We start from the raw sequence: 27,500 nt of genomic DNA, 5'->3' as shown, positions 1-27,500 counted from the left end.
CAAGGACAAAACTGCCAATATTCATACTGGTAGTAGATATGCTTTCAGAGTAGCTCATGATTTTAGAGAGTTGTGGGGAAAATGTGTCTTCCTTACTTCCATGGAAATAAAATTTAAGAATGGCCCCTACATTTGGGAATTATTAAATGAAATACTTTAACCTGCTGCTTTAGCTATTAGTAAGATCCCGGGGCATTCTAAACTGGACTCTCTGGAAAGTAAGGGAAATTTACCTTGCTGAGATTTCTGCAAGCAATGCTGCCCTTAAAGGGACCAACAGTAGCCAAACCTCTGTCATGGTCCAAAGGGATATTTCCCCAAATGCTAATTTAGAAAAACTGTCTGGAGAGGCCCTAAAACTGCGCTCAGAAAAACAAGATTTTCGGCAATTGTTGATTTTATAAAAAGAGAAAGCTCTGGTTTGGACCAAATAACAACACAGTCCTACCAGAGATTCTAAAATTCCCACTCCTTACCACTGTATGTGCATTAAACCATCAGTCTCCTGACAAAATGAGAGACTTCATGAACCAATATTGGTGGGAAAACATTAATAAGGTCGAAAAAAGTGCCTACCTCACTTGTCCCACTTGTCCAAAGTGCAACCCAGGGAAGCCTGTTTGTATCGTTCCCAGACATTTTAAACTGCCAGATGGACAGTTCAAGGCCTGGCAAATGGATTTCATGCAACTTCTCCATCTAATGGATATAAATATATTTCAGTCATGGTCTGTATGTTTTCACACCAAACTGAAGCCTTCCTTTGCAGACAGACTACTGCCTCTTCTGTAGCTAAAGTCCTCCTGGAAAAGATTCTCCCTGTCTGGGGAACTCCTCTCAAACTTCATAATGATCAAGGAACACATTTTATTTGCCAGGTATTTCGACAAATATGTGCTGTTTGGTCGCTTTTACAACACTTTCATTGGGCTCACCACCCTCAATCCTCTGGTTTGACAACATCATGAAGACTCAATGGGAAAAATCTGTAGAGGCCCTCCAACTACCGTGACCAAAATCATTTCTATTGGTCCCTCTAAATCTCAGATCTGCCTATTTTGGAACTCATAAACTCTCACCCTTTGTGATGGTCACAGGGCACCCAATGAACTTGGCTCCTGCTTCTTTTGACCCATGACTGATAAAGGAGAACTATTCCAATGTTGCAAAGGCCCTAATTGTTTCTATTAAAAATAACCATGTTTTGGTAAAGTAATCTTTTCACGGTGTGCCCTCGGGAGAAAAAGACCTTAAGCATCACACCTTGCAACCTGGAGATTTTATCTATTTTGAAAAGACTTCTCCAGAAGAACTCTCCTTCAACCTCATGGAAAGGCCTCTATCAGGTACTGCTAGCCAGCTCTTGTGCCACCAAACTCCAAGGAATAGACTCTTGGATTCACGTGACACACCTAAAGAAAGCACCAAACCCTAACTGGACCTGCCCATCATCTGGTGACCTGAAAGTAAAGATTTCCCAGAAATGAAGCAGATGACAGCTGATGAGACAGCTTTCTCAGGATATCCAGAACAGGCCTGTTGGAAGCTTGTTGCCAAAATTTTGATTATATAATGCTCCAGATGATCTCCAGTGTCTAGGATCTTGATAACATATGAACTTTAGATAAAAATGGCCTGAGAGTTCTCCCTCCTACCCCTCTTGTCATTTAAATGTGACCTTAATAGGTTTCTAATCTTCGTACTTTCCCTTTGATTTGAGACACTACACCCAGGGAAGGTCCTTCCTGACACTGAATGACAAAAAGCCATTGAAACAAGAATACCCAACTCTTGATCAGTGATGTTTTCAGAGAAAGATCTTGATTAAAAGGGGAGAAATGTAAAAAATTAATAAACAGAAACGTCAATTCATAGAGTTGGGAGACCAGAAGGGAGAGCTCTCACCTGTGACCATAGTACAGTCCTATAGGAAGAAGAAAGACGTTTCTTTCCTGGCAAGGACTCAGCCAATGAAAAGCCACGGACTTTTTGTTTAGTATGGCCCTTCCAACTTCCTTTTCCTCTCCATGAAGGCCTTCTTGTTCGCTTGCTGTTTGGGGACTTGCATGTGGCTCTCCACAGTTGCAGACCCCAAATCACAACCCTCTGCTGATCCTGAATAAACCCATGTTTGCTGGAGAAATATCTTCAGTCTATTTGTTTTAGGTTAACCTCAGAAAGATGAGGACATTCTTAAGTAAGGCCCTACATTAGAAACAATTAGCTAAAAGTAAGAAGTCATTACAAAGAGAGAGGCAGAAGATATGAGAGGCATCTATCCATGGCATGGGGCCTTGGATGGTTTAGGAGGGATGCAGCCCAGTGTGCACGTGAACAGTTAAATCTTATGTCCATTTCCGGGCAACATGATGAGACCAAGAGGAGTCAAAAAGACATATTTTATTAGCCTTCTCTATGTTTGAACTGTTTCTCTGTCCCCCTTTTCCCAACACCTCTTATCTCCTGCAGGGCAGTATGTCCCCCAGAATCCTCTACGTGGTTCTCAAGGTGGGAGAATAAGAGGGTTACCCTCTTGAGCTGGTCCTGGGCACTCAGCAGAACGTTGTTCTTTTGAGGGAAAAGGCAGGACAACCAGCTTCTCCTCCATAGGCTCCAGGAAGAGGAAGGAGACATCCAGTGGTTCTCCTTGGGGATCTGTGGTTAGATCCAGCTGCACAGGGAAGGCCTCAACAGGGCCTGTTCCCTGGGAACCTTTAGGCTTGTTATCCAAGTCAGGAAGGTACTGGACAGATCCTTTGGGCACAGCTTTGGCGGATGGGTTGGTGGGAGCTGTGTTTTTCTGCTGGGGCTTTTCCACCTTGGAGAGGTTCACAGGTCTCTGGTCAACAGTAGAGTTTTCACCTCTAGGGGTGGGAGCCTGAAATAAGAATGCTTTCAAATAAGAGAATGTCCTCCAAGAAAATCCCTGCCATGCCTGGTACTAGGTTATGCTGTTCTGTGCCTTTCTGATGGAATTTTCAAAGGGAGACTAGCTATATGGGCCTCTGATTAAAGGGCTTAAGGGAAATTCCCTGGCATCTAGTAGTTAAGACTCCAGGCTTTCACTGTCATGGGCTGGGGTTCAACCCCTAGGTGGGGTCCTAAGATCCCACAAGCCGCATGACCAAAAAAAAATTTTAAATAAATAAATGGTTAAAAAGCAAAACAGATAAGGGTCAGGGGGAACCAAACCTTTAGAAGCTTGACTGTAGGCTTCACAAATTTCAGAGCTGAACAATGATCCAGAGAGGTAAGATGGCTTGTTCAAAGTCCCTAGTAAGGTGTCTCCCCACTCCTAGTAGTGGCAGCAGAAACCACCTTTATTGATTGTTTATTCTGTGCCAGGCCCAGGGCAGTGCCCTTCAACCAGATCCTCTGACCTGTTTCTCATGGGGATCTGAAGGAGGTAGGTATTGCAATCCAATTCCGTAGATGAGGCAACCAAGACTCAGAGAGGTAGGAAATTGTCCATGTTCACACAACTTGTAGGTGGCAGAACAGGACTGGAACCCGGGTGGCCTGACTCAACCACCCTCTCAACTACACCAGGCTGCCTTATGGTAAGTGCTCAATAAATACTTCTGAAAAAGGATTCAGTATTTCCATGGAAACAACTTCTACCTATGGTTCAGGGTAAGAGTCTTTGGGACACTGAATTTAATATCTCAGAGGCCTGAGCCACTCAAGCTAAAGGGGTCTTACTTATGCTATAGGGATCATGTTGTAACTAAAAGAAAGGGTGACAGGTCTTTCTTTTAGCTACCCTGTGGATGTGGCCTTAGGACACCCTGAATAAAGTGGTGATCATGGATTTTAGGAAAATAAAAGGAGAGGGTAGGGTAGGGGCAACTAAAATAATCTGCTCTTTTATTTACAGAAAGACAAACAATTAGACTAAAAAATACCTGTGATTTAAAGAAGTCACAAGTCACAGAGACTGACTTTTCTGAGTCTTGTTCACTAAGAGAACCGTGGCAAATACCAACAGGCTAAAAAAAGGAAAATACAATGTCACATGTGTATTACGATTATCAATGATCATAAATGAAAATCAACTTGTTTTCTGATTACATAGACACACAGCCAATCAACACTTTCATGCTCCTACCATGTAATAGGTAGGCTCTGAGACAATTCTTTAGCTCATCCCTACCAATAATCACCCAAACTAGGCTAAATTACCTCCGATGAGAGAAACTCAGGATTTCTTGAGGAACAAACTCTATTAGAAAATTCTTTGTATTGAGCAGAAATCTGTGTCTATAGAACAGACACAGAAATCTGGGTCTATCTCTTGGCCACACTTCTACCCTTGGGTCAACTAGAAAACTTGTTTTCATCTCTCATATAGCAGCTCTTTATGTATGTTCCACCTGAGTTTTTGCTTCTCAGACAAGACTACTCTCATCTCCTTAAACTTTTCTTTATTTAAAAATAAAATAAGTTTGTTTTCTTATTAGAAATGTAATAAACAGTTATTTAGAATATGGATAAACAAATAGAAAATAAAACGACCTGTAACTACATGAAAGGTACCCGTTTCCTGCAGTGATTTGATTTCTTTTCTTCTAACATTTCTTCCTATGCATACATAACTTTTCTTCTAGAAAAATAGAATTATACTCTTCATAATATTTTATAACTCTCTTTTGTCATTTAACAATATATAGTGAAAATCCGTCTATGACACTGAATAGTTTTCTATGATTTTCTTTATAATGGCTACCTAATATTCCTCTGTGTTATTTAACAAGTTCTCTTTTGTTAGAAGCTGGATTGAATCTAATTGTTTTATGTTTAAACATTGAAGCTATACCTTTTCATATATCCTTAGGGTAAATTCCTAGAAGAGAAATTTTAGAGTCATAGAGTATGCATTTTTTTCAAGTGTAAACAGAGGGCCAGTGTAGACCAAGAGAAAATTACAACTGTAGGTCCAGTTATGTAAAAGACTTTAAACTCTTTTCTCTAATCCTCTCTCATTCTTCTCAGAACTTGGAAGAGCCACAGTTAAATAAATGATTGCAGGAGGGGGAGAAAGAGTGAAAGGACAGAACTTGACTCCTTCCTCACAGCAAGTCCTAAGCTCTAGGTCAGGCTTGAGCTACAGGGAGGAAAAAGCTTTGAATTGGATATGAGATAGAAGTTTTGATTCAGAATTGACTAAAAGGAATTTTTAATACCTGAAAGTGAATCTTAATAATCTAAGTGAAATTGTTCTTATTACTGAATATGACCAGAAAGCTATGTGATCTGCCCAAGATGGCATTGAGAAGTGAGAAAGGGAGATTCCACAGAAGATGATGAAGACATTTTCCCAATTATTCCTTAATATTCAATTGACTGGTTATGAAAGACTTTTGAGAGACATAGTTCAGATTCAAAGACACACATGGGTTGAAAATTAAAAGATGAAAAAAAATTTACAATGCAAACAGTAACAAAAAAGAGCTGGGAATGGCTATACAAATATCAGACAAAATTTACTTTAAGACAAAAATTGTTATTAGAGACAAGGAAAAACACTTTATAATGATAAAAGGCTCAATTTATTAGAAAGACACAACACTATAAATATAATGCTCCTAATAATAGAGCCCCAAGGTACATAAGCAAAACCTGACAGAATTCAAGGAAGACATAGATAATTCAACAATAATAGTTGGAAACCTCATTTTCAATAATGGATAAAACAAGTATGCAGAACATCAACAAAGAAACAGAAGTCTTGAACAACACTATAAACAAATTAAACCTAACAGACAATTACAGAATGCTTTACCTAACAACAGCAGAATACACATTCTTCTCAAGTGTACATGGAACTTTCTCTAGGATATACCTTATGTTAAACAAGCTTCAATACATTTAAAAGAATTGAGATCACACAGAGTACATTCCCCAACCACAATGGGATAAAATTAGACATGAATAACAGAAGGAAATTGGAATTTTCACAAATATGTGGATATTAAATAACACTATTAAATAACCAATTGGCCAAAGAAGAAATCACAAGGAAAATTAGAAAATATTTGGAGATGAATGGAAACAAAAACAACATGTATAACTTGTGAGATGCAGCTCAATCGTTGCTTAGAAGGAAATCTGTAGATGTAAATGCTTATGTTAAAAGAGAATAAAGATTGTAAATCAGTAACCTAAACTTCTACCTTAAAAAGCTAGAAAAAGAAAAGTAAACTAAGCCGAAAGCAAGCAAAAAGAAGGTTACAATAAAGAGTAGATAGGAAATAAATGAACTAGATAATAAAAAAAGAACAAAGAAAATAAATGAAACTGAAAGTTGATTCTTTTTGAAAAACTTAATAAAATTGGCAAAGCTTTAGATAGACAAAGAAAAAAATCACTCAAGCTACTAAAATTGGAATTAAATAGGGTACATCACTTCTAATCTTTCAGAAATAAAAATGGAATACTATGAACAATTGTACACTGGAAAACTGGATAACTTAGATGAAATGGACAAATTCCTAGGAAGATATGAACTACCAAACCTTACTCAATAAGAAATATAAAACCTGAATAGACTTACAACAAGTAAAGAGATTGAATTATTAATCAAATACTCTTCCCACAAAGAAAAGCTCAGGCCCAGATGGCTTCACTGGGGAATTCTACCAAATATTTAAAGAAGAATGAACATGAATCTTTCACAGATTCTTCCAAAATAAAATAGAAGAGGAGGGAAAATTTCCCAATTAATTCTATGAAGCCAATATTAAACTCATATGAAAATCAGGCAGATACGACACAGAAAAACCACAGACCAATGTCTCTTATAAATAAGAGATTAAAAATCTTTAAAAGAAAAAAACAACCACTGGTGAACTGAATTCAGGAATTCCCTGGTGGCAGAGTGGTTAAGAATCCACCTGCCAATGCAGGGGACATGGGTTCAAGCCCTGGTCTGGGAAGATCCCACATGCTGCGAAGCAACTAAGCCCGTGCACCACAACTACTGAGCCTGCTCTCTAGAGCCCACAAGCCACAACTACTGAAGCCCACGTGCCTAGAACCCATGCTTCACAAGAAGAGAAGCCACCGCAATGAGAAGCCCGTGCAACGCAACGAAGAGTATACCCCGCTCACTGCAGCTAGAGAAAGCCCGCACGCAGCAACAAAGACCCAACAAGCCAAAAATAAATAAATAAAATTTTTAAAAACCCTGAATTCAGAAACATATAAAAGGGTTTATACACCATGATCAACTGTGATTCATCCCCAAAGCACAAGTCTGTTTTAATATACAAAAATCATTGTTATGTACAATACTAATAGATTAAAGGAGAAAAAGAAAACCAAACGATTATCTCATTAACACAGAAAAGGCATGAGACAAACTCGAACACTGTTTTTTGACAAAAGCGTTCAACAAACTAGTAGGACTAGACGGGAACTTTCTCAACTTGATAAAAAAAGCAGCTATAAAAAGCCTACAGTTACCATGATATTAAATGATGAAATACTGAATGATTTCCTCCTAAAATCAGGAATAAGATAAGGATGTCTGCTCTCCCCATCACTATTCAGCATTGTACTGGAAGTTCTAGTCAAGAAAATTAGGTAAGAATTAAAAGTCATTTAGATTGGAAAGGAAGAAGTAAAATTATTTGTAGAAGACATGATCTTGTATACAAAAAATCCTAAGGACTCTACCAGAAAACGATTAGAACTATAAAAATGAGTTCAGCAAGGTTACAGGATACAAGATCAAAATAAGAAAATCAATTATACTTCTATATATTTGCAATGAACAATCCAAAAATAAGATTGATAAGACAAATACATTATATCAGCATCAAAGAGAATAAAATACTTAGCTATACAAAAAAGTGAAAGTTTTGGACACTGAAGACTACAAAACATTGTTGAAAAAAATTAAATGAGTCCTAAACAAATGGAAAGAGATCCCATATCCATAGGCTGGAAGAATTACTATTTTTAAGATGACAGTACTTACTATATATATTGGTCTACAGATTCAATGAAATCCCTATCAGATTTCCTGCTTTTTTTTTTCTTTTTTTTTTTCTATTATTGTTTCTTTCTTGTTCTCTTTTTTTTTTATTTTTTCTTTTCTTTTCTTTTCTTTTTTTTTATTATACAAACCCTTGTGTCAAGGGCTGACTTTCAATAGATCGCAGCGAGGGAGCTGCTCTGCTATGTACGAAACCCTGACCCAGAAGCAGGTCGTCTACGAATGGTTTAGCACCAGGTTCCCCACGAACATGCGGTGCGTGACAGGCGAGGGGGCGGCCGCCTTCCTGGCCGCACCCCGTGTCCCAGGACAAAGGGCTCTCCACACCGGACCCCGGTCCCGACGCACAGCGGGGCGCGCCACGCCACGCCCCGGGCGACGCGGGCGGCGGCCCGCCAGCGGGGACGAGATTTCCTGCTTTTTAAAGATAGAAACTGACAGGCTGATTGTAAAGTTGATTTATTGTGAAAATGCAAAGAATCCAAGATACCCAAAACAATCTTAAATAGGAAAAACAAAATAGGAGAGCTCAGACTTCTCAACTCAAAATTTACTACAAAACTATAATATTGGAGATAATGTGGTACTGGTATAAGAATAGATATGCAGATCAATGGAATAAAATTGAAGGTACAAAAATAAACCCTCACAGACAGAGCAGACAGCAGAAGGAAGAAGAACTACAATCCTGCAGCCTGTGGAACAAAAACCACATTCACAGAAAGATAGACAAGATGAAAAGGCAGAGGACTATGTACCAGATGAAGGAACAAGATAAAACCCCAGAAAAGCAACTAAATGAAGTGGAGATAGGCAACCTTCCAGAAAAAGAATTCAGAATAATGATAGTGAAGATGACCCAGGACCTCGGAAGAAGAATGGAGGCAAAGATGGAGAAGATGCAAGAAGTGTTTAACAAAGACCTAGAAGAATTAAAGAACAAACAAACAGACATGAAAAATACAATAACTGAAATGAAAACTACACTAGAAGGAATCAATAGCAGAATAACTGAGGCAGAAGAACAGATAAGTGACCTGGAAGACACAATGGTGGAATTCACTGCCATGGAACAGAATAAAGAAAAAAGAATGAAAAGAAATGAAAACAGACTAAGAGACCTTTGGGACAACATTAAACGTAACAACATTCACATTATAGGGGTCCCAGAAGGAGAAGAGAGAGAGAAAGGACCTGAGAAAATATTTGAAGACATTATAGTCAAAAATTTCCCTAATATGGGAAAGGAAAGAGCCACCCAAGTCCAGGAAGCGCAGAGAGTCCCATACAGGATAAACCCAAAACACACCGAGACACATAATAATCAAATTGGCAAAAAATAAAGACAAGGAAAAATTATTGAAAGCAGCAAGGGAAAAACGACAAATAACATACAAGGGAACTCCCATAAGGTTAACAGCTGATTTCTCAGCAGAAACTCTACAAGCCAGAAGGGAGTGGCATGATATACTTAAAGTGATGAAAGGGAAGAACCTATAACCAAGATTACTCTACTCAGCAAGGATCTCATTCAGATTCGATGGAGAAATCAAAAGCTTTACAGACAAGCAAAAGCTAAGAGAATTCAGCACCACCAAACCAGCTCTACAACAAATGCTAAAGGAACTTCTCTAAGTGGGAAACACAAGAGAAGAAAAGGACCTACCAAAACAAACCCAAAACAATTAAGAAAATGGTCATAGGAACATACATATCGATAATTACCTTAAACGTGAATGGATTGAATGCTCCAACCAAAAGACACAAGCTTGCTGAATGGATACAAAAATAAGACCCATATATATGCTGTCTACAAGAGACCCACTTCAGACCTAGGGACACATACAGACTGAAAGTGAGGGGATGGAAAAAGATATTCCATGCAAATGGAAATCAAAAGAAAGCTGGAGTAGCAATACTCATATCAGATAAAATAGACCTTAAAATAAAGAATGTTACAAGAGACAAGGAAGGACACTACATAATGACCAAGGGATCAATCCAAGAAGATGATATAACAATTATAAACATATATGCACCCAACACAGGAGCACCTCAATACATAAGGCAACTGCTAACAGCTATAAAAGAGGAAATCGACAGTAACACAATAATAGTGGGGGGCTTTAACACCTCACTTACACCAATGGACAGATCATCCAAAATGAAAATAAATAAGGGATCAGAAGCTTTAAATGACACAATAGACGAGATAGATTTAATTGATATTTATAGGACATTCCATCCAAAAACAGCAGATTACACTTTCTTCTCAATTGCGCATGGAACATTCTCCAGGATAGATCACATCGTGGGTCACAAATCAAGCCTCAGTAAATTTAAGAAAATTGAAATCATATCAAGCATCTCTTCTGACCTCAACACTATGAGATTAGAAATGAATTACAGGGGAAAAAACGTAAAAAACACAAACACATGGAGGATAAACAATACATTACTAAATAACTAAGAGATCACTGAAGAAATCAAAGAGGAAATCAAAAAATACCTAGAGACAAATGACAATGAAAACACGAGGATCCAAAACCTATGGGATGCAGCAAAAGCAGTTCTAAGAGGGAGGTTTATAGCTCTACAAGCCTACCTCAAGAAACAAGAGAAATCTCAAGTAAACAATCTAACCTTACACCTAAAGGAACTAGAGAAAGAAGAACAAACAAATCCCAAAGTTAGCAGAAGGAAAGAAATCATAAAGATCAGAGCGGAAATAAATGAAATAGAAACAAAGAAAACAATTGCAAAGATCAATAACACTAAAAGCTGGTTCTTTGAGAAGATAAACAAAATTGATAAACCATTAGCCAGACTCATCAAGAAAAAGAGGGAGAGGACTCAAATCAATAAAATTAAAAATGAAAAAAGAGAAGTTACAACAGACACCACAGAAATACAAAGCATCCTAAGAGACTACTACAAGCAACTCTATGCCAATAAAATGGACAACCTGGAAGAAATAGACACATGCTTAGAAAGGTATAACCTACCAAGACTGAACCAGGAAGAAATAGAAAATATGAACAGACCAATCACAAGTAATGAAATTGAAACTGTGATTAAAAATCTTCCAACAAACAAAAGTCCAGGACCAGATGGCCTCACAGGTGAATTCTATCAAACATTTAGAGAAGAGCTAACACCCATCCTTCTCAAACTCTTCCAAAGAATCTCAGAGGAAGGAACACTCCCAAACTCATTCTATGAGGCCACCATCACCCTGATACCAAAACCAGACAAAGATAATACAAAAAAAGAAAATTACAGACCAATATCACTCAGAAATATAGATGCAAAAATCTTCAACAAAATACTAGCAAACAGAATCCAACAACACAGTAAAAGGATCATACACCATGATCAAGTGGGATTTATCCCAGGGATGCAAGAACCCTTCAATATACGCAAATCAATCAATGTGATACACCATATTAACAAATTGATGAATAAAAACCATATGATCATCTCAATAGATGCAGGAAAAGCTTTTGACAAAATTCAACACCCATTTATGATAAAAACTCTCCAGAAAGTGGGCATAGAGGGAACCTACCTCAACATAATAAAGACCATATACGACAAACCCACAGCAAACATCATTCTCAATGGTGAAAAACTGAAAGCATTTCCTCTAAAATCAGGAACAAGACAAGGATGTCTACTCTCACCACTATTATTCAACATAGTTTTGGAAGTCCTAGCCATGGCAATAAGAGAATAAAGCGAAATAAAAGGAATACAAATTAAAAAGAAGAAGTAAAACTGTCACTGTTTGCAGATGACATGATACTATACATAGAGAAGCCTAAGGATGCCACCAGAAAACTACTAGAGCTAATCAATGAATTTGGTAAAGTTGCAGGATACAAAACTAATGCACAGAAATCTCTTGCATTCCTATATATTAATGACGAAAAATCTGAAAGAGAAATTAAGGAAACACTCCCATTTACCATTGCAACAAAAAGAATAAAATACCTCGGGATAAACCTACCTAGGGAGACAAAAGACAAAAGTTTCCTACCTAGGCAGAAAACTATAAGACACTGATGAAAGAAATTAAAGATGATACCAACAGATGGAGAGATATACCATGTTCTTGGATTGGAAGAATCAATATTGTGAAAATGACTATACTACCCAAAGCAATCTACAGATTCAATGCAATCCCTATCAAATTACCAATGACATTTTTTACAGAACTAGAACAAAAAATCTTAGAATTTGTATGGAGACACAAAAGACCCCGAATAGCCAAAGCAGTCTTGAGAGAAAAAAACGGAACTGGAGGAATCAGACTCCCTGACTTCAGACTCTACTACAAAGCTACAGTAATCAAGACAATATGGTACTGGCACAAAAACAGAAATATAGATCAATGGAACAAGATAGAAAGCCCAGAGATAAACCCATGCACCTATGGTCAGCTAATCTATGACAAAGGAGGCAAGGATATACAATGGAGAAAAGACAGTCTCTTCAATAAGTGGTGCTGGGAAAATTGGACAGCTACATGTAAAAGAATGAAATTAGAACACTCCCTAACACCATACACAAAAATAAACTCAAAATGGTTTAGAGACCTAAATGTAAGACCGGACACTATAAAACTCTTAGAGGAAAACATAGGAAGAACACTCTTTGACATAAATCACAGCATGATCTTTTTTGATCCACCTCCTAGAGTAATGGAAATAAATAAATAAATAAATAAATAAATGGGACCTAATGAAACTTAAAAGCTTTTGCACAGCAAAGGAAACCATAAACAAGATGAAAAGACAGCCCTCAGAATGGGAGAAAATATTTGCAAACGAATCAAGGGACAAAGGATTAATCTCCAAAATATATAAACAGCTCATGCAGCTCAATATTAAAAAAAAACAAACAACCCAATCCAAAAACGGGCAGAAGACCTAAAAAGACATGTCTCCAAAGAAGACATACACAGATGGCCAAGAAGCATGTGAAAAGCTGCTCAACATCACTAATTATTAGAGAAATGCAAATCAAAACTACAATGCGGTATCACCTCACATGGGTCAGAATGGCCATCATCAAAAAATCTACAAACAACAAATGCTGGAGAGGGTGTGGAGAAAAGGGAACCCTCTTGCACTGTTGGTGGGAATGTAAATTGATACAGCCACTATGGAGAACAGTATGGAGGTTCCGTAAAAAACTAAAAATAGAATTACCATATGATCCATCAATCCCACTACTGGGCATATACCCAGAGAAAACCATAATTCAAAAAGACACATGCACCCCAATGTTCATTTCAGCACCATTTACAATAGCCAGGTCATGGAAGCAACCTAAATGCCCATCAACAGAGGAATGGATAAAGAAGGTGTGGTACATATATACAATGGAATATTACTCAGCCATAAAAAGGAACGAAATTGGGTCATTTGTTGAGACGTGGATGGATCTAGAGATTGTCATACAGAATGAAGTAAGTCAGAAAGAGAAAAACAAATATCGTATATTAATGCATATATGTGGAACCTAGAAAAATGGTACAGATGAACTGGTTTGCAGGGCAGAAATTGAGACACAGATGTAGAGAACAAACATATGGACACCAAGGGGGGAAAGCCGTGGGAGGTGGGGTTGGGGGTGTGATGAATTGGGCGATTGGGATTGACATGTATACACTGATATGTATAAAACTGATGAATAGGGCTTCCCTGGTGGCGCAGTGGTTGAGAGTCTGCCTGCCAATGCAGGGGACGCGGGTTCGGGCCCTGGTCTGGGAGGATCCCACATGCCGCGGAGCAACTGGGCCCGTGGGCCACAATTACTGAGCCTGCGCGTCTGGAGCCTGTGCTCCGCAACAAGAGAGGCCGCGATGGTGAGAGGCCTGCGCACCGCGATGAAGAGTGGTCCCCACTTGCCGCAACTGGAGAGAGCCCTCGCACAGAAACGAAGACCCAACACAGCCATAAATAAATAATAAATAAATAAAAAAAAAAAAAAAAAAAAAGTACATTATTCAAAAAAAAAATAAAAAAATAAAACTGATGAATAATAAGAACCTGCTGTATAAAAAAATAAAATGAAATAAAATTCAAAAATTAAAAAAAAACCCTTACATTTATAGTCAGTTGATCTTCAAAAAGTATGTCAATACAATTAAATGGGGAAAATAATAGTTTTTTCAACAAATGGTGCTGGGACAACTGGAGATCCACAAGCAGAAGAATGAAGTTGAACCTCCTACCTCATATCATATACAAAAATTAACTCAAAAATGGGTCAGAGGGGACTTCTCTGGCTGTCCAGTGGATAAGACTCTGTGCTTCCAATGCAGGAACACGGATTCAATCCCTGTTCGGGGAACTAAGATCCCATATGCAACTAAGATCCCACGTGCCATGCAGCATGGCCAAAAAAAAAAAGGGTCAGAGACCTAAAGCTAAAACTATAAAACTCTTAGAGGAATACAGCGGAGTAAATCTTAGTGATCTTGGATTAGGCAATGAATTCTTAGATATGACACAAAAAGCACATTCAACAAAAGAAAAAATATAAAGAAGATTTCATTAAAATTAAAAACTTTTGTACTTCAAAGAACATCATCAAGAAAATGAATAGACAAAACAGAGAAGGGAGAAAATATTTGAAAATCATATATCTGATAAGGGGATTATGTCCAGAATACGTAAAGAATTCTTACAATTCAACAATAAAAAGATAAATAATCTAAGTTTTAAATGACAAAGGATTTGAATAGACATTCCTCCAAAAAATACATACAAATGGCCAAAAGCACATTAAAAGATACTCAATCATTAACCATTAGGAAAATTCAAATATAACCAGAATGAGAGACTACTTCATACTCAGTAAGATAGCTATAATAAAAAAGACAGACAATAATAATAAGCATTGGCAAAAACATGAAGAAATTGAAACCCTCACATGTTGCTGATGGGATTATGAAACTGGTGCCATCACTTTGGAAAACAGTTTGCAGTTAGTTAAAAGGTTAAACATAGAATTCTCTTATGACCCAGCAGTCCCACTCCAAGGTATATACTCAAAAGAAATGAAAACATATGTATACATAAAAACTTATACACAGGGAATTCTTTGGCTGTCCAGTGGTTAGGACTTGGCGCTTTCACTGCCATGGGCCTAGGTTCAACCCTTGGTTGGGGAACTAAGATCCCGCAAGCCAAAAGAAAAAAACTTATACACAGATGTTCATAGTAGTACTATTCATAACATCTCAAATGAGGAAACAACTCAAATATCAATCAACTGTTGAATGGATAAACAATACATGGTATATCCATGCAATGAAATATTACTTGGCCATTAAAAGGAATGAAGCACTGATACATCAATGCTGAACAAGGATAACCCTTGAAAACATTTTGCTAAGTGAAAGAAGCCAGACACAAAAGGCCACATACAGTGTGATTCCATTATATAAAATGTTCAAAAAATGTAGTCATAGAGTCAGTAAGTAGATTAGTGGCTTCCGGGGGTGTGGGTGAGAGGGCAAGGGGAATGACTGCTAATGGATGTGGAGTTTCTTTTTGGACTGATGAAAATATTCTAAAATTAGATAGTGGTGATGACAGCACAACTCTATGAATAGACTAAAAAACACTGACTTGTACACCTTAAAAGGGTGAATTTTATGGTGTGTGAATTATATCTTAATAATGTTTTATTATATCTAAGTGAATAGGGGGTAAAAAAAAGCTTGCATTTTGCCTAATTGTGCTACAATACATTTTGCCAATTACATTCCTACTAGGTGTGCTTCAGATGGTTTCAGGGCACCCTCCCCATCTTGGCTGCATTCTTTGAAAGAAGCCTTGTTTCACTTTATCCTTCTTAAAGAGTGGTCCAAGGAATGGAACACCATGCTGTATTCCAAATGTAACTGGGTCTGTTTGAATAAAAGCAGGACTACCACCAACCACTGAGGAGATTTGTCTATATTTTTATAGCCTCCTATGATCATTTTTTGCAAAGGCATCACATTGCTGATGAAAACTGCATTTACAATTAAATATTATTGCATCTGGGCCATCTCTAACTAGTCAGTTGCTCCTTAAGGGGAAGAAAAATGTCTCATGCATTACAACACTTCATGTATAATTTATGCTCAATAAATATATATAGATGATCTGTGAGCACAAAGCTTAAATTATGAAGACATTCAACAATACTCACCACAGAGCTAGGGGGCTGAAGTGCACAGCTGCTAGCCTGGGACTTGGTACATGACTCTTTGATTAAATATTCCACAAAGTAGGCAGGGCCAAACACCCACTGGTAGGAGACAAGAGGTGAGAAATAAAAATCAAACCTTCTCAATTGGAGAAATGACTCAGGTTTAGCAACATTATATTTACAGAGACCATACATTCCCAGAGTCGTTGTCAACACAGGTCTCTTTTTTGTCTCTGTAATCCCCACCATGATCAAACCATGTATTATGATTTTGTTATTTAGAAAACATAATCACCATACCTTTCTTCCTTTCTTAAGGATTTAAATGGGCTCTAAAACCCTTCCCCTGGGTGAGCTTATTTTTCCTCATGTAAATTTGTTTTTAAATTAGCTTTTCTCCATATGATAGATATCAACATAATTCAGGTACAAATGAACATTTCCCCTAACCCATAAAACTCCACATCCACTCCTGTACTTAAAACACAGAATAGAAGTTGACTTGCTAAGTGGTCCAAGGTCAACCAGATACGGGAATGTGGTAGTAAATAGTGAACCTAAGTAGAATAACCCACGGAGACTATGAGACCATTTCCCTTCTTGCCTTCAGGGCAATGAAGTAAAATCATATCACACAACTCTATCGGAAATCCCATGGAATGACTCAGAAACTAAAACATGATTGAATGTGCATCAGGGTTACCAAAGGTAGGGAATGAAGAAAAGGCTCTTGGGGTTCTAATCAAAAAGAGTGCCTCGATAGCGATAGCAACAGTTATGACACATATTGTTGTCACTGGCCTTTCAGCCTCACCTGACTAGAAGTCTTGGTGATTTTGACGAGAGAATACTGCTTCGAGGGGCTCTTACTGTTGTATTTTGCAAGAGACTCAGTAGCAGTTTCCAGGAATCTGGGGTCTGACAAATCATAGAGGCTGGAGCTGGGGCAGTCAGGGCACATCATGGTAATCTCGCTTCGAGAAACTGTTGATGCCAAAGGGAGCAAGTTTAAAAATAAAACTCCTTAATGATACATAATCCTATAAATCATATGATCACAACAGAAGCAGAGATTGAAAGAAAAAAAGATAATGCTCAGCTTTGTCAAGGATGGAGTGGCAAAGCATTATTTAGAAAGTTAGCTTTCTGCAGAGTTTTCTACAATAAGCGTGTATTACTTTCATAATTTAAAAAGAAACAAAGCAATACTTTTTCACCTTACACAAATTTTTTTACCCTAGGGATTTAGTTAAAAAACACATAATATAGTACAGTTGACCCTTGAACAACATGGCGGTTAGGGGTGCTGATCCTCCACACAGCCAAAAATTCCAGTTTAACTTTACATTCAGCCCTCCGTATCCACAGTTCTGCATCCACGGATTCAACCAACTGCATATAGTGCAATATTACAGTATGCATTTAGTCAAAAAAAAAAATCCATGTATGAGTGGACCATGATAGTTAGTTCAAACCCATGTTGTTCAAGGGTCAACTGTATATTGGTATAAAAACATTTTCCTAATTAGCTCAGTATCTTCCAGCATTATTGCCTCTGTAAAGCAGACTGAGTTGGGATTTCATCACTGTCATGTTTTATTTACCTTTTGGTCGCCAACACCTAACATAAGGTCTAATGCATGGTCGGTGCTTAGTAAATACCTGCTGAATGAATGAGTGAGTGAATGACATATGGAAGGTGGAAGCACACCCTCTTTGGTTAGAAAATGCAAGTGAGCTGGAAAATAAAAGTTGATCAAATCACTGTATGACTGGATAGGATAATCACACTAATGGTACAGCTAGAATGTCTGACTGGGAGGAGCTGGGGGTGGCAAAACCTGTATAAAAGTCAGGCTAGGAAACTTGTCTAGAAGTTGTTTTGACAAAGCAAACACATTGCTTTGATCAACTGTGTGTTTGTTTGGATGTATTCGGGCATTTTGTGGGGATGTTACACCCGCAGCTGTCACTCCCTGCACCATCCCCACATGTCATTTCCTGACCTCCCATACCTCAGGTACCTAGGACTTCCATTTAAGACCTGATCCGTTTTATTGATTGTTGTCCTCTAATTTAGGCGAGTCTTATCTTCACAACCAGGAAGGTTTAGATCTGTTGCCTTGTCTCTCAAAGGAACCAACAGCATTATTATCACCTAGAGCTTGTTAGAAATGCAGAACCTCAGGCCCTGCCCCAGACCTATGGAATCAGAATCTGCACTTGAACAAGATCTCCCAGGGGAGTCAAATGTGCATAATAGTTTGATGAGTAGCCATATCCTATTTTCCCATGCCATGGATGCTTGCTTTTCAAAGAGAGACCCAGAATGAATGTATGTATTTATTAATTTATTCAATGATATTGTAGACTCCTTACACTTGACAGGAACTGGGGGAGAGTTGTAGCAGAGGGGAAGAAGGGATAAAACGTTCTACACAATATAAGATAGACGACCCCAAATCAAGGCAGTGCATGGTCTGTACTCCATGAATGGTTAGGTTAAAGTTGTATAGGGATGTAGAATAGGAAAGCATCATTTTTTGTTTGTTTTTTGAGGGGAGGGGGAGTTTCTTGAATAGAGAACGCGGTGGAGGAAGCAGCATTGACAATGATCTTTAAAGAATGCTTATGAGTTCCAAGGGCAGAGGTTATCAGTGGAGGGCATTCTCAGCAGAGGGAGAAGAACAAACAAGATGCAGAGATTGGAAAGTGTGATGTGTGTTCAGAAAATAGTGAGCGATCCAGTTGAATGGAGGGCAGAGTTGGTATAGTCAAGGAAATAAGGCAGAAATAGCTAGAAAGGAAGCCTGGGGACCAGTCAAAGAGATTATGCCATTTATGTCAGACGGAAAATTTAGGATTTGATGTAGGACACAATGTAGAGCTATTGCAAGTTATTTAGGAGGATTAATTGTGGGAAGAAGAGTGGTGCAAGTGTTGGATATATGAAGAACTTGGCTTTGGAATGAATAGGAAGTAAGGATGGGAGAAACCCTATACACTATAGCCATAGTATAGTTAAATGCTCTTTTTCCATCTATTATTAAAATGAACAAAATCAAAGTGACCTCTTACCTGGGCGAAGAGTACAATTATAAGCAGGTAAATACAAAATTCTTCTTGCCTTATTAATGTAAAATATTGCTTTGCATTGACCATAAACCTGGAACCAACAAATACATTTTATGACGCAGTGGAATGAACTAAGACTTTTAAATACCCCCAGAATGAAACTGGACATTTCATTTTTAAAGAACAAGAAACTCAAGGTCAACTTTAGTAGTTTTGGGTGGGGAAACTGCCAGCTGATCATTAAACCTTCTCCTGAGACACAGCTTGACTTCTTCCCAGCCTCCTTCCTGCTTAGGTGAGACTGTGTGTAACTGAGTTCTAACCACAGCGAGGTGAGCAGAAGTGATGTGTAACCACTTCCAGGTCTAGCCCATAAAGCTCTCCCATGTGCTATCTGTCCTCCGTGCTCTTTCCCTTTCCATAGCTTGATGCAGATGAGCATGGTGACCACAGAAGCCATGAGCTGAAGGCAGCAGAGTCTAGGGCCACAACATGGAAGGTACCTGGGTCTCCAAATCACTCCTGGAGGAAAGCCCCTTCCTGATCAAGAATTTCTATTTTGAACTTTATGTGAATGGGAATCAACTTCTATCATTTTGCAATCAGTATACACTTTTTAGTGTATGTGTTAGGGCAGCTAGTGTCACCTTAACAAATGTAATTCACAGTATGGTAAATAGACTATTTGCTTTTCAAAACCAGGTAGGTGCAGTTTGACGAATTTGGTTAAATGATTAGAAAAAGATATCTTGGTCAAATAGTTCACTTCTAAACACTTATATCACACTCCTGTACTCATAAAATTTCATATAAATTAATGAAAATAATCTCAGGATAATTGAGAATCAAATGAAAACTGACTATGTTATTTTCAAGCCTCTTCTATGGTCATCTTTAATAGGATCAATTCTGACTCCCTAAAGGTTCTATGATTCCAGGAAATCCTTCCACGGCACCTCTGAGAGCTCCCATACCATAGCCCTCCTTGTCCCCAGACTCAAATCTCATATCAGTGTTCAGTGAAACAAACTAAAGCAAAATAAAACAAATTAAAAAGTTCCCCCTCCATTACCTCTACAGTTTTCCTTAGACACACTTCCAGAGCACTACACCTCAGATCTTTTTTTCTCAATTTAAACACTAGCTCAGAGCCTACAGAAAGGTCTTGGAGGTAGGAAATAATTTGGGGGCAACTTTTCAATTCTGGTGTCATGACCCCAGTGGGAGCCTCAGACACCCCTCTGATTAAACTCTATTTTGTCTGTAGAACTGGAATAACCACATAGGCACCCCGCCAAAGAGATTTTAAAGAGGGACATTTAAAGATGGCACACATTGAACAATCTTCATCCTGTAGACAGAGGATGCCTAGTTTTCCCCCTCGAGCTCCTGGACACAAGTACTTACCGATTTATGCAAGGGCCTCACCCCACAATTCTTCCACGACCTCCTGCTGAGCACATGGCAGCCAGTCTCTAACACATCCAGCGTGAAATAGAATAGAGACCCCAGACCAGCCTGTGGGAAGGGGAGGAGAAATGCACAACCCACATGAAGCAGAAACCCCTAAAGACCAGCAAAAAAGGTCCCTGTTTTATGGCAAAGCCAAAGGCTATGACGTTTGTGAAGATTTCTTATAAACGGCGGGACACACGTTTCTAAGCAGATACCGTTAGCACTTGCTTCTAATAACAACAAGAGCCTGTAGCACCCTGGCAGAGGGGAGCAACGTGTACTCAGCAGGGTTTCTGATTTGGAAAGCACCTGCCAACAGGTGTCTCTGGGTTCCCGTCCCCTGGCCAGCCTCCCCAGATTGTGCAAACACCTGCCCCAGAGGGGACTGCCACTTACCTCTTGTTCGTGTTCACGGGCATCGCTCACTCGGTTGAGGCTCAGCACGTAGCCGTCCTCTCGGTCCCCGTTGATGTCCTGCAGGATGAAGTTCGCGATATCCAGCACATATGAGCTGTTGCAGGCAAGGGAGAGGAGAGGCGAGGGGCTGGGGGCTGGCTGGGGTGGAGGTGCAGCCCCGCAGCACGCGGCCAGGGTGCAGAGTGCCAGGGGTAGGAGCAAACTCATCCTGTGGGGAGCAAGGCCCAGGAGGGGTCAGTACGCGCGGAGCTGCAGGGACCGGGCTGTTTATAGGGCTCTGAGGCCAACTTGATCAGCTTTGTGATTGCAATCTAAACCAGTGATCAGGGTTTGAAACACAATGTCCTATTTTATCTCCTTGAATTCTAAATGTGGATTTCCCTGAGTCAGTACTTTGGATGGGATTTGCCACTATCTGTAACCTTAGATCCCTGAGTAATCTCACATTCATGTGTACATGTAAACAGATTTAAGTTTCCTAACCTTTTCCCATGAAATCAAAATAAACCCTTGGGTCAAGGCTCCCCGGAGGTTATGACTGAGTTCTGGTTTGTGTCCAGGGCTCCAGCTGAGTCAGAATATGCAGACTATCACGTTCTCTCATCGCCCCTAGCACCTTGCCTCTAGCTGATGTCCTGGCCACACTTACTCCATCTCCAGCTTGGAGCCCAGAATCACGGTGCTAATGGTGCTCAGTGACTTCATGCTCCACCTCCCAGGATCACCATTCTTGTTATATCTGAAAAAGGGCTTTAACCCCCTATCATCTACATAAAGGCCGGGTGAGATTCCTAAAGCACTTTGGGATCTGGCTAGAAACAGTTTTGTTTAGCATACATACAGATGGCTGATAGGCACATGAAAAAATGCTCAACATTGCTAATTATTAGAGAAATACAAATCAAAACCACAATGAGATACCACCTCACACCAGTCAGAATGGCCATCATTAAAAAGTTTACAAACAATAAATGCTGGAGAGGGTGTGGAGAAAAGGGAACCCTCCTACACTGTTGGTGGGAATGTAAATTGGGGCAGCCACTATGGAGAACAGTATGGAGGTTCCTTAAAATACTAAAAATAGAGTTGTCATATGATCCAGCAATCTCACTCTTGGGCATATATCCAGAGGAAACTCTTAATTCAAAAAGATACATGTACCCCAATGTTCATAACAGCACTATTTACAGTAGCCAAGTCATGGAAGAAATCTAAGTGTCCACTGACAGATGAATGGATAAAGAAGATGTGAGATATATATATATATATCTCATAGAATGTTACTCAGCCATAAAAAAGAATGAAATAATGCCATTTGCGGCAACATGGATGGACCTAAAGATTATCATACTAAGTGAAGTACGACAAAGGCAAATATCATATGCTATTGCTTATATGTGAAATCTAAAATATGACACAAATGAACTTATTTACAAAACAGAAACAGACTCACAGACGTAGAGAACAAGCTTATGGTTACCAAAGGGGAAAGGAGTGAGGGAGGGATAAATTAGGAGTTTTGGATTAGCAGATACAAACTACTATATATAAAATAGATAAACAACAAGGTCCTACTGTATAGCACAGGGAACTATATTCAGTATCCTGTAATAAACCATAATGGAAAAGAATATGAAAAAGAATATGCATACATATGTATAACTGAATCACTTGGCTGTACATCCAGAAACCAACACAACTAATATAGTTTTAAATCAACTATACTTCAATAAAAAATAAATTTTTAAAACTTTTGAAAAAAGTGTTCTATTTAGCCTCATTTAGTTTTTTTAAAACAAGGACTTCATTTACATTAAAAAAGAGTGAGGGACTTCCCTGGTGGAGCAGAGGTTAAGAGTCCGCCTGCCAATGCAGGGGACGCGGGTTCTATCCCTGGTCCGGGGAGATCCCACATGCCGTGGAGCAACTAAGCCCATGCACCACAACTACTGAGCCTGTGCTCTAGAACCCGCGAGCCACAGCTACTGAGCCCGTGTGCCGCAACTACTGAAGCCCGCCCGTGCCCCGCAACAAGAGAAGCCACCTCGATGAGAAACCCATGCACTGCAGCGAAGAGTAGCCTCCACTCTACGCAACTAGAGAAAGCCAGTGAGCGGCAACAAAGACCCAGTGCAGCCAAAAATAAATTAATTAATTAATTTAAAAAGAAAAGTGAATGACATGTCAATAGTTCTCGCATCATACTCCAATTCTACACTTTTTTCTATGGATCTGTGTGGAAGCAAACTTGTTCAGAGGCCTAAAACCTAATACTATTGTTAGGAGATAGATAATGATTGGAGGGTGGGCTGAAATACAGGAATACACTGGTTCGGACCCTGGCTTTTCTCTTTTAGCTTCTGCTCGGGGTTCCACTTGGAAGTTACTACTGACTGGAACTGTACAAAGCACAAACATCTTTTAAAACTTTCTGTTTGAAAACACATACACACATCAGAAATAGCTTGTCACAAGAGAAGGGAAGCTTCTAGACTAGGCTACCATAGAAGGTATTCTATAGAACCCTATTCCGTGAGATATGCACATTACTCACCCGTCTCTCCACCCTTCCCACCCCCCGCCCTCAGTGTTCTGTGCTCAAAGAAGTTTAGGAACTGCTGCATCCGTAGATGCACAGTCATAGAATCTGAACACACATGAGCATGTTAAAGGCTCTCTGAAGCTTTGAGGTGAAGAAATCTATTTATATCACAATTTCTTATACTAACTTGACTATAAGAGAGATTTTTGTGATACTTATTATTAACCTGCAAAATCCAGTTTTGGAATTGCTGTACTGGTAAATAAGGATAGCTCTCTGTGAGGTTTTTTGATAGGAAACTGCTCAGAGGTATGAGGATTTTTTACTGAAAGTGGAGATATTCCGAGTGGTTTGAAAGAAATGTCCCGCCATGAACTGAAAGGCGCAGTATGGTTGTCACGGATGATAACAGTGAACTAAACCTAAGCAAGTCATTTAATATTATCTGTTTATTTAAAACTTTAATTTCACACTAAACTTAAATATAATGATTTGTGTTGCTAATAAGGATTACTGTAATTAGCTACTGTGATAAAATTTAAATTTTTATTAAAAGGTTGAGTGGGAAACAGTTTTTTCTTCATCAATCACCATGTTCTTGGGGGTCACTGTAGATCACTTGGTGGTAGCATACAGACTCACAGAAAAGTACTGTACGCTTAATGGTAATTTAATGACTCTAACCAGCAGATTTCTGAGGTGAGAAAACTGAGGTTTAGGAAGGGAGTGCCTATCAAAAATCATAAATGAATTAGTGGCAGAACCAGTTATAGAAAACTTCTAGTTTAGAATCTTTTTCATCAGAGCAAATATTACAGCAATAGCCTAATTGTAACTCTTTTAATTACCAACTGAATGAACATGGAAAGTCAGGTAACCACCATAAACCTCAATAGCCAGATCTGTAAAATGGGCTAATCACAGAGCCTGCCTCATAGGAGATTCTATACGAGGAGGGCTAGACCCACACTTGGTACCCAGGATAGCTAGTGCTATAGGTATAATCATGGTAGTTACTTGAAACCCCACAAGCACTGACTGAGGGTTAGTTACTTGAAACCCCACAAGCACTACTTGAAACCCCACAAGCTTGTACCACAAGCTTGGTACAGGGACTGTGTTAGGCTCTCTGGAATCAAGGGTTAATAAGACTAATTAGCTTAATATGATATAGCCCCTAACTAATTTCTGCAAGCAAACAATCAGTTTTCAAGCCTTGATTTGTAAACTCAAATCTAATGATCCCAGCTCCTTAGAGATGGGCATGAGGCATTGTTTTCAACCAGGAGCAGCACTAGGAAAATGGGTATGAAAACCAGAAATGGGTATGGACGTCAGACGTTCAATTATTGGAGTATGACAAAGATTTACAGCCAGCGAGGGAACAAACATTCACAGGGCTCAGATGATGTACAGAAAGAGGTTGGGAAGGATGGAGGAGACAGGACTGGAGAGAAGCCAAAAGAGGAGGAGAGAATTTGGGGCCTGAGGAAATGCATCGGACATGCAGGGGTAAAGGCCTTCACCGCAACTAAGAAGAAAGGCAAATAGATTAAAGGGGGATTAAACTCTGACTGACCGGAGAGGAAACTGGACTTTGACTCGGATGTCCTGGTTCAGCCCTTAGCTGTGTGACCACGGGTGAGGGACATCAGTTTCCTCAACTGTGAAATCGGGTGTAGAATCAGGCGACCGCTGAGAGCCCTCAGCCCTGCCTTGAGGGCATGCCTGCCCTTCTCTTTACCTGACATGGTTCCATTTTCCAGGAGAGATCCCTCCTAGGATCTGGTAAGATGGAACTTGTTCACCAGGGCCCAGGGAATCTGCGTTTCAAGCCAGTTTCACACAACCTGGGCCCAGCCTCCTGCTAGGTTGTGGAGTGTGGAGCCCTGTGACAGGCAGCTGGGGGAGGAGGCCGGTCTTTGGAGTCAGATAGACCTTGGTTTAAATTCTGCCTCTGCCATTTGCTTTGTAGACGGCCTGAGACACTGTGGGTGCCCTAACATTCAGCTTCCTTGCCCATAAAACACCAGCACGCACAGGCTTACACACACACATACCTGCACCTAGTGGTAGAAAGAGGGGAACACATTTGGTCTTTCCCCAGGAGCCCCACCCCAGGTACACTTCTGTTTTGTCCCCATCACGTATGTGGAGGATTTTAGTATCAGCAGAGAAGTTTAGTTCGGCATAGGCACGTGAGAGCAAGGCTGTGGAGCCACCAACCCGGGTTTAAATCTTGGCTCTGGCTTAGGGTGATCATCTAATCCAGTGCTTTCCATAAAACACACCGCAAGTCACATGTTGTATTTTAAATTTCCTAGTAGCCACATTTAAAAAGTAAAGAAAGAAAAAAGCAGGTGAAATTAATTTTAACATTTGACTTAATCCAATAGATTCAAACTATCATCATTTCAATGTCATTAATAGAAAGATTTATGAATGAGATCGTTTCCACTCGTTTTACACTATGGCACAGGTGGCCTCATTTAAGGCGCTAACAATCAGATGTGGCCACTGAGTCAATGGCACAGGCTCCCCCGGTCCAAGGAAGGTACGGGAACCGCCACGTTCTGAGGCCTCGGTGAGGACCGGCCACAGGGGAGGTAAGTGCAAGGTGCATGGTACAGCCCTGGTGCATAGGACACGTGGGACAACATCTGCTGTCACAGCCGTGACTGTCCTTGTGGTCCTCACCTTGTCTAACACAGCACAGACCCCAGGCGACTCTGCTGGCGACTTTTCCCAGCCCACCCCAATGGAGTCACAGCTAAGGGAGCCAGGTTAGGAGAAACCGGGCTGATTATCCTTGAGCCAGGAAGGGGCGGTACCTGGGCTCTCCGCCCTCCAGCCTCCTGACAATGGTGTGATTCAGGGCAGAGAGAGAGGATTGTTGATTTTACAACAGGGTGAGGTCGGCCAGGTGAGGCATTGTTTGCTGCAGCTGGGAGAGGCGCAGCCCATGGGATTAGGTCCCTGGGGAGGTAGAAAAATGGTATCAAGTCTTGACCTGAGAGGGTGGGTTGTGTACTCAGGAAGAATGTTCAGCAGCCACAGCTCCAGAATGTCAGGCTGGCACTGCCCTCGTTAAAGACGATCTCTGCAGCTGGTTGCTGTGTTTCTCTCTCTCTTCTCCTTTCCTCCTTGCATCTTCTCTTCCTTCCATAAATACTGAATGAACATTTATTCCATATGCTGCCCAGGCTCAGCATTACACGTAATAAGTACCGCTGCTGAGTTCTCAGTGTGTGCCAGCCCTGTGCTAAACATTCTGTGTTCCTCCTCTCATTTAAGGTCCTCAACCAACCCAGCACTGTAGGTACCACTATAATTCCCATTGTTCAAATGAGGAAAACTGAGGAACAGAGAGGTTAAGCAGCTTGCCCAAGGTCTCACAGCAGGGTGTACATCTAGCCCATATGGCTTCAGAGAAGAAGGCAGAGTGCTTGTCCTCAGTGAGTGGATTCTAGGAAAGCAACGGGGGAGGAACTAGCTCTGCTGGAGAAGTCAAGAAAGGCTTCCCAGAGGAAGTGACATTCTGGCTGGGGCTTGAAGGAGGAATAGGAGTATGCCTGATGGGCAAGGCAGGGAGGGCGTCCAAGGAAGCGGGAGCTGGAGCAGCAGTAAAAACAAAACATGTGAATTATGTAGTTTACCTTCTATGCCCTTCCAACCCTTCCACCTGCCGCCTCTATAAACTGAAAGGTATTTGTTGCTCCCAACCCACCCAGTAGCCTCAGGCCACCCATTGACAGTCTGTCTCCTAAAGTTCCTGGACTCTGGAAACTCTCTCTCCCTTTT

At 40.0% G+C, this 27,500-nt stretch overlaps 1 protein-coding gene across 3 annotated transcripts; it reads right to left on the bottom strand.

Moving 5' to 3' along the window:
• Positions 1 to 2,503: 2,503 nt before the first annotated feature.
• On the bottom strand, positions 2,504 to 21,364 carry FETUB (fetuin B). Of its 3 annotated transcripts, XM_059922066.1 has the most exons (7): positions 21,137 to 21,364; positions 20,693 to 20,803; positions 19,289 to 19,376; positions 17,025 to 17,194; positions 16,211 to 16,309; positions 3,906 to 3,989; positions 2,504 to 2,878 (listed from the first exon to the last, which is right to left on the bottom strand). In XM_059922066.1, the coding sequence occupies exons 1-7, from the start codon at positions 21,362 to 21,364 to the stop codon at positions 2,504 to 2,506; spliced, it is 1,155 nt and encodes a 384-aa protein (XP_059778049.1). The 3 variants fall into 3 exon arrangements, with proteins under 3 accessions (XP_059778049.1, XP_059778050.1, XP_059778051.1); XM_059922067.1 differs by lacking the exon at positions 20,693 to 20,803; XM_059922068.1 differs by lacking the exons at positions 19,289 to 19,376; positions 20,693 to 20,803 and having other exon boundaries at positions 21,133 to 21,364.
• Positions 21,365 to 27,500: the final 6,136 nt, after the last annotated feature.

This window comes from Balaenoptera ricei, chromosome 4, assembly GCF_028023285.1.
Source record: "Balaenoptera ricei isolate mBalRic1 chromosome 4, mBalRic1.hap2, whole genome shotgun sequence".
Classification (NCBI taxonomy): domain Eukaryota; kingdom Metazoa; phylum Chordata; class Mammalia; order Artiodactyla; family Balaenopteridae; genus Balaenoptera; species Balaenoptera ricei.
Note: the sequence above shows the minus strand (reverse complement) of the source record. Positions and strands in the feature narration are given on the sequence as shown.

Coding starts and splice junctions, on each gene's coding strand:
- FETUB (XM_059922066.1), bottom strand. CDS start 21,364: ATGAGTTTGCTCCTACCCCTGGCACTCTGCACCCTGGCCGCGTGCTGC. Junction 17,195..19,288: donor TAATTGTACTCTTCGCCCAG/GTAAGAGGTCAC, acceptor TGGCATCAACAG/TTTCTCGAAGCGAGATTACC. Junction 3,990..16,210: donor TTCAGCCCCCTAGCTCTGTG/GTGAGTATTGTT, acceptor TCCTTTTTTTAG/CCTGTTGGTATTTGCCACGG.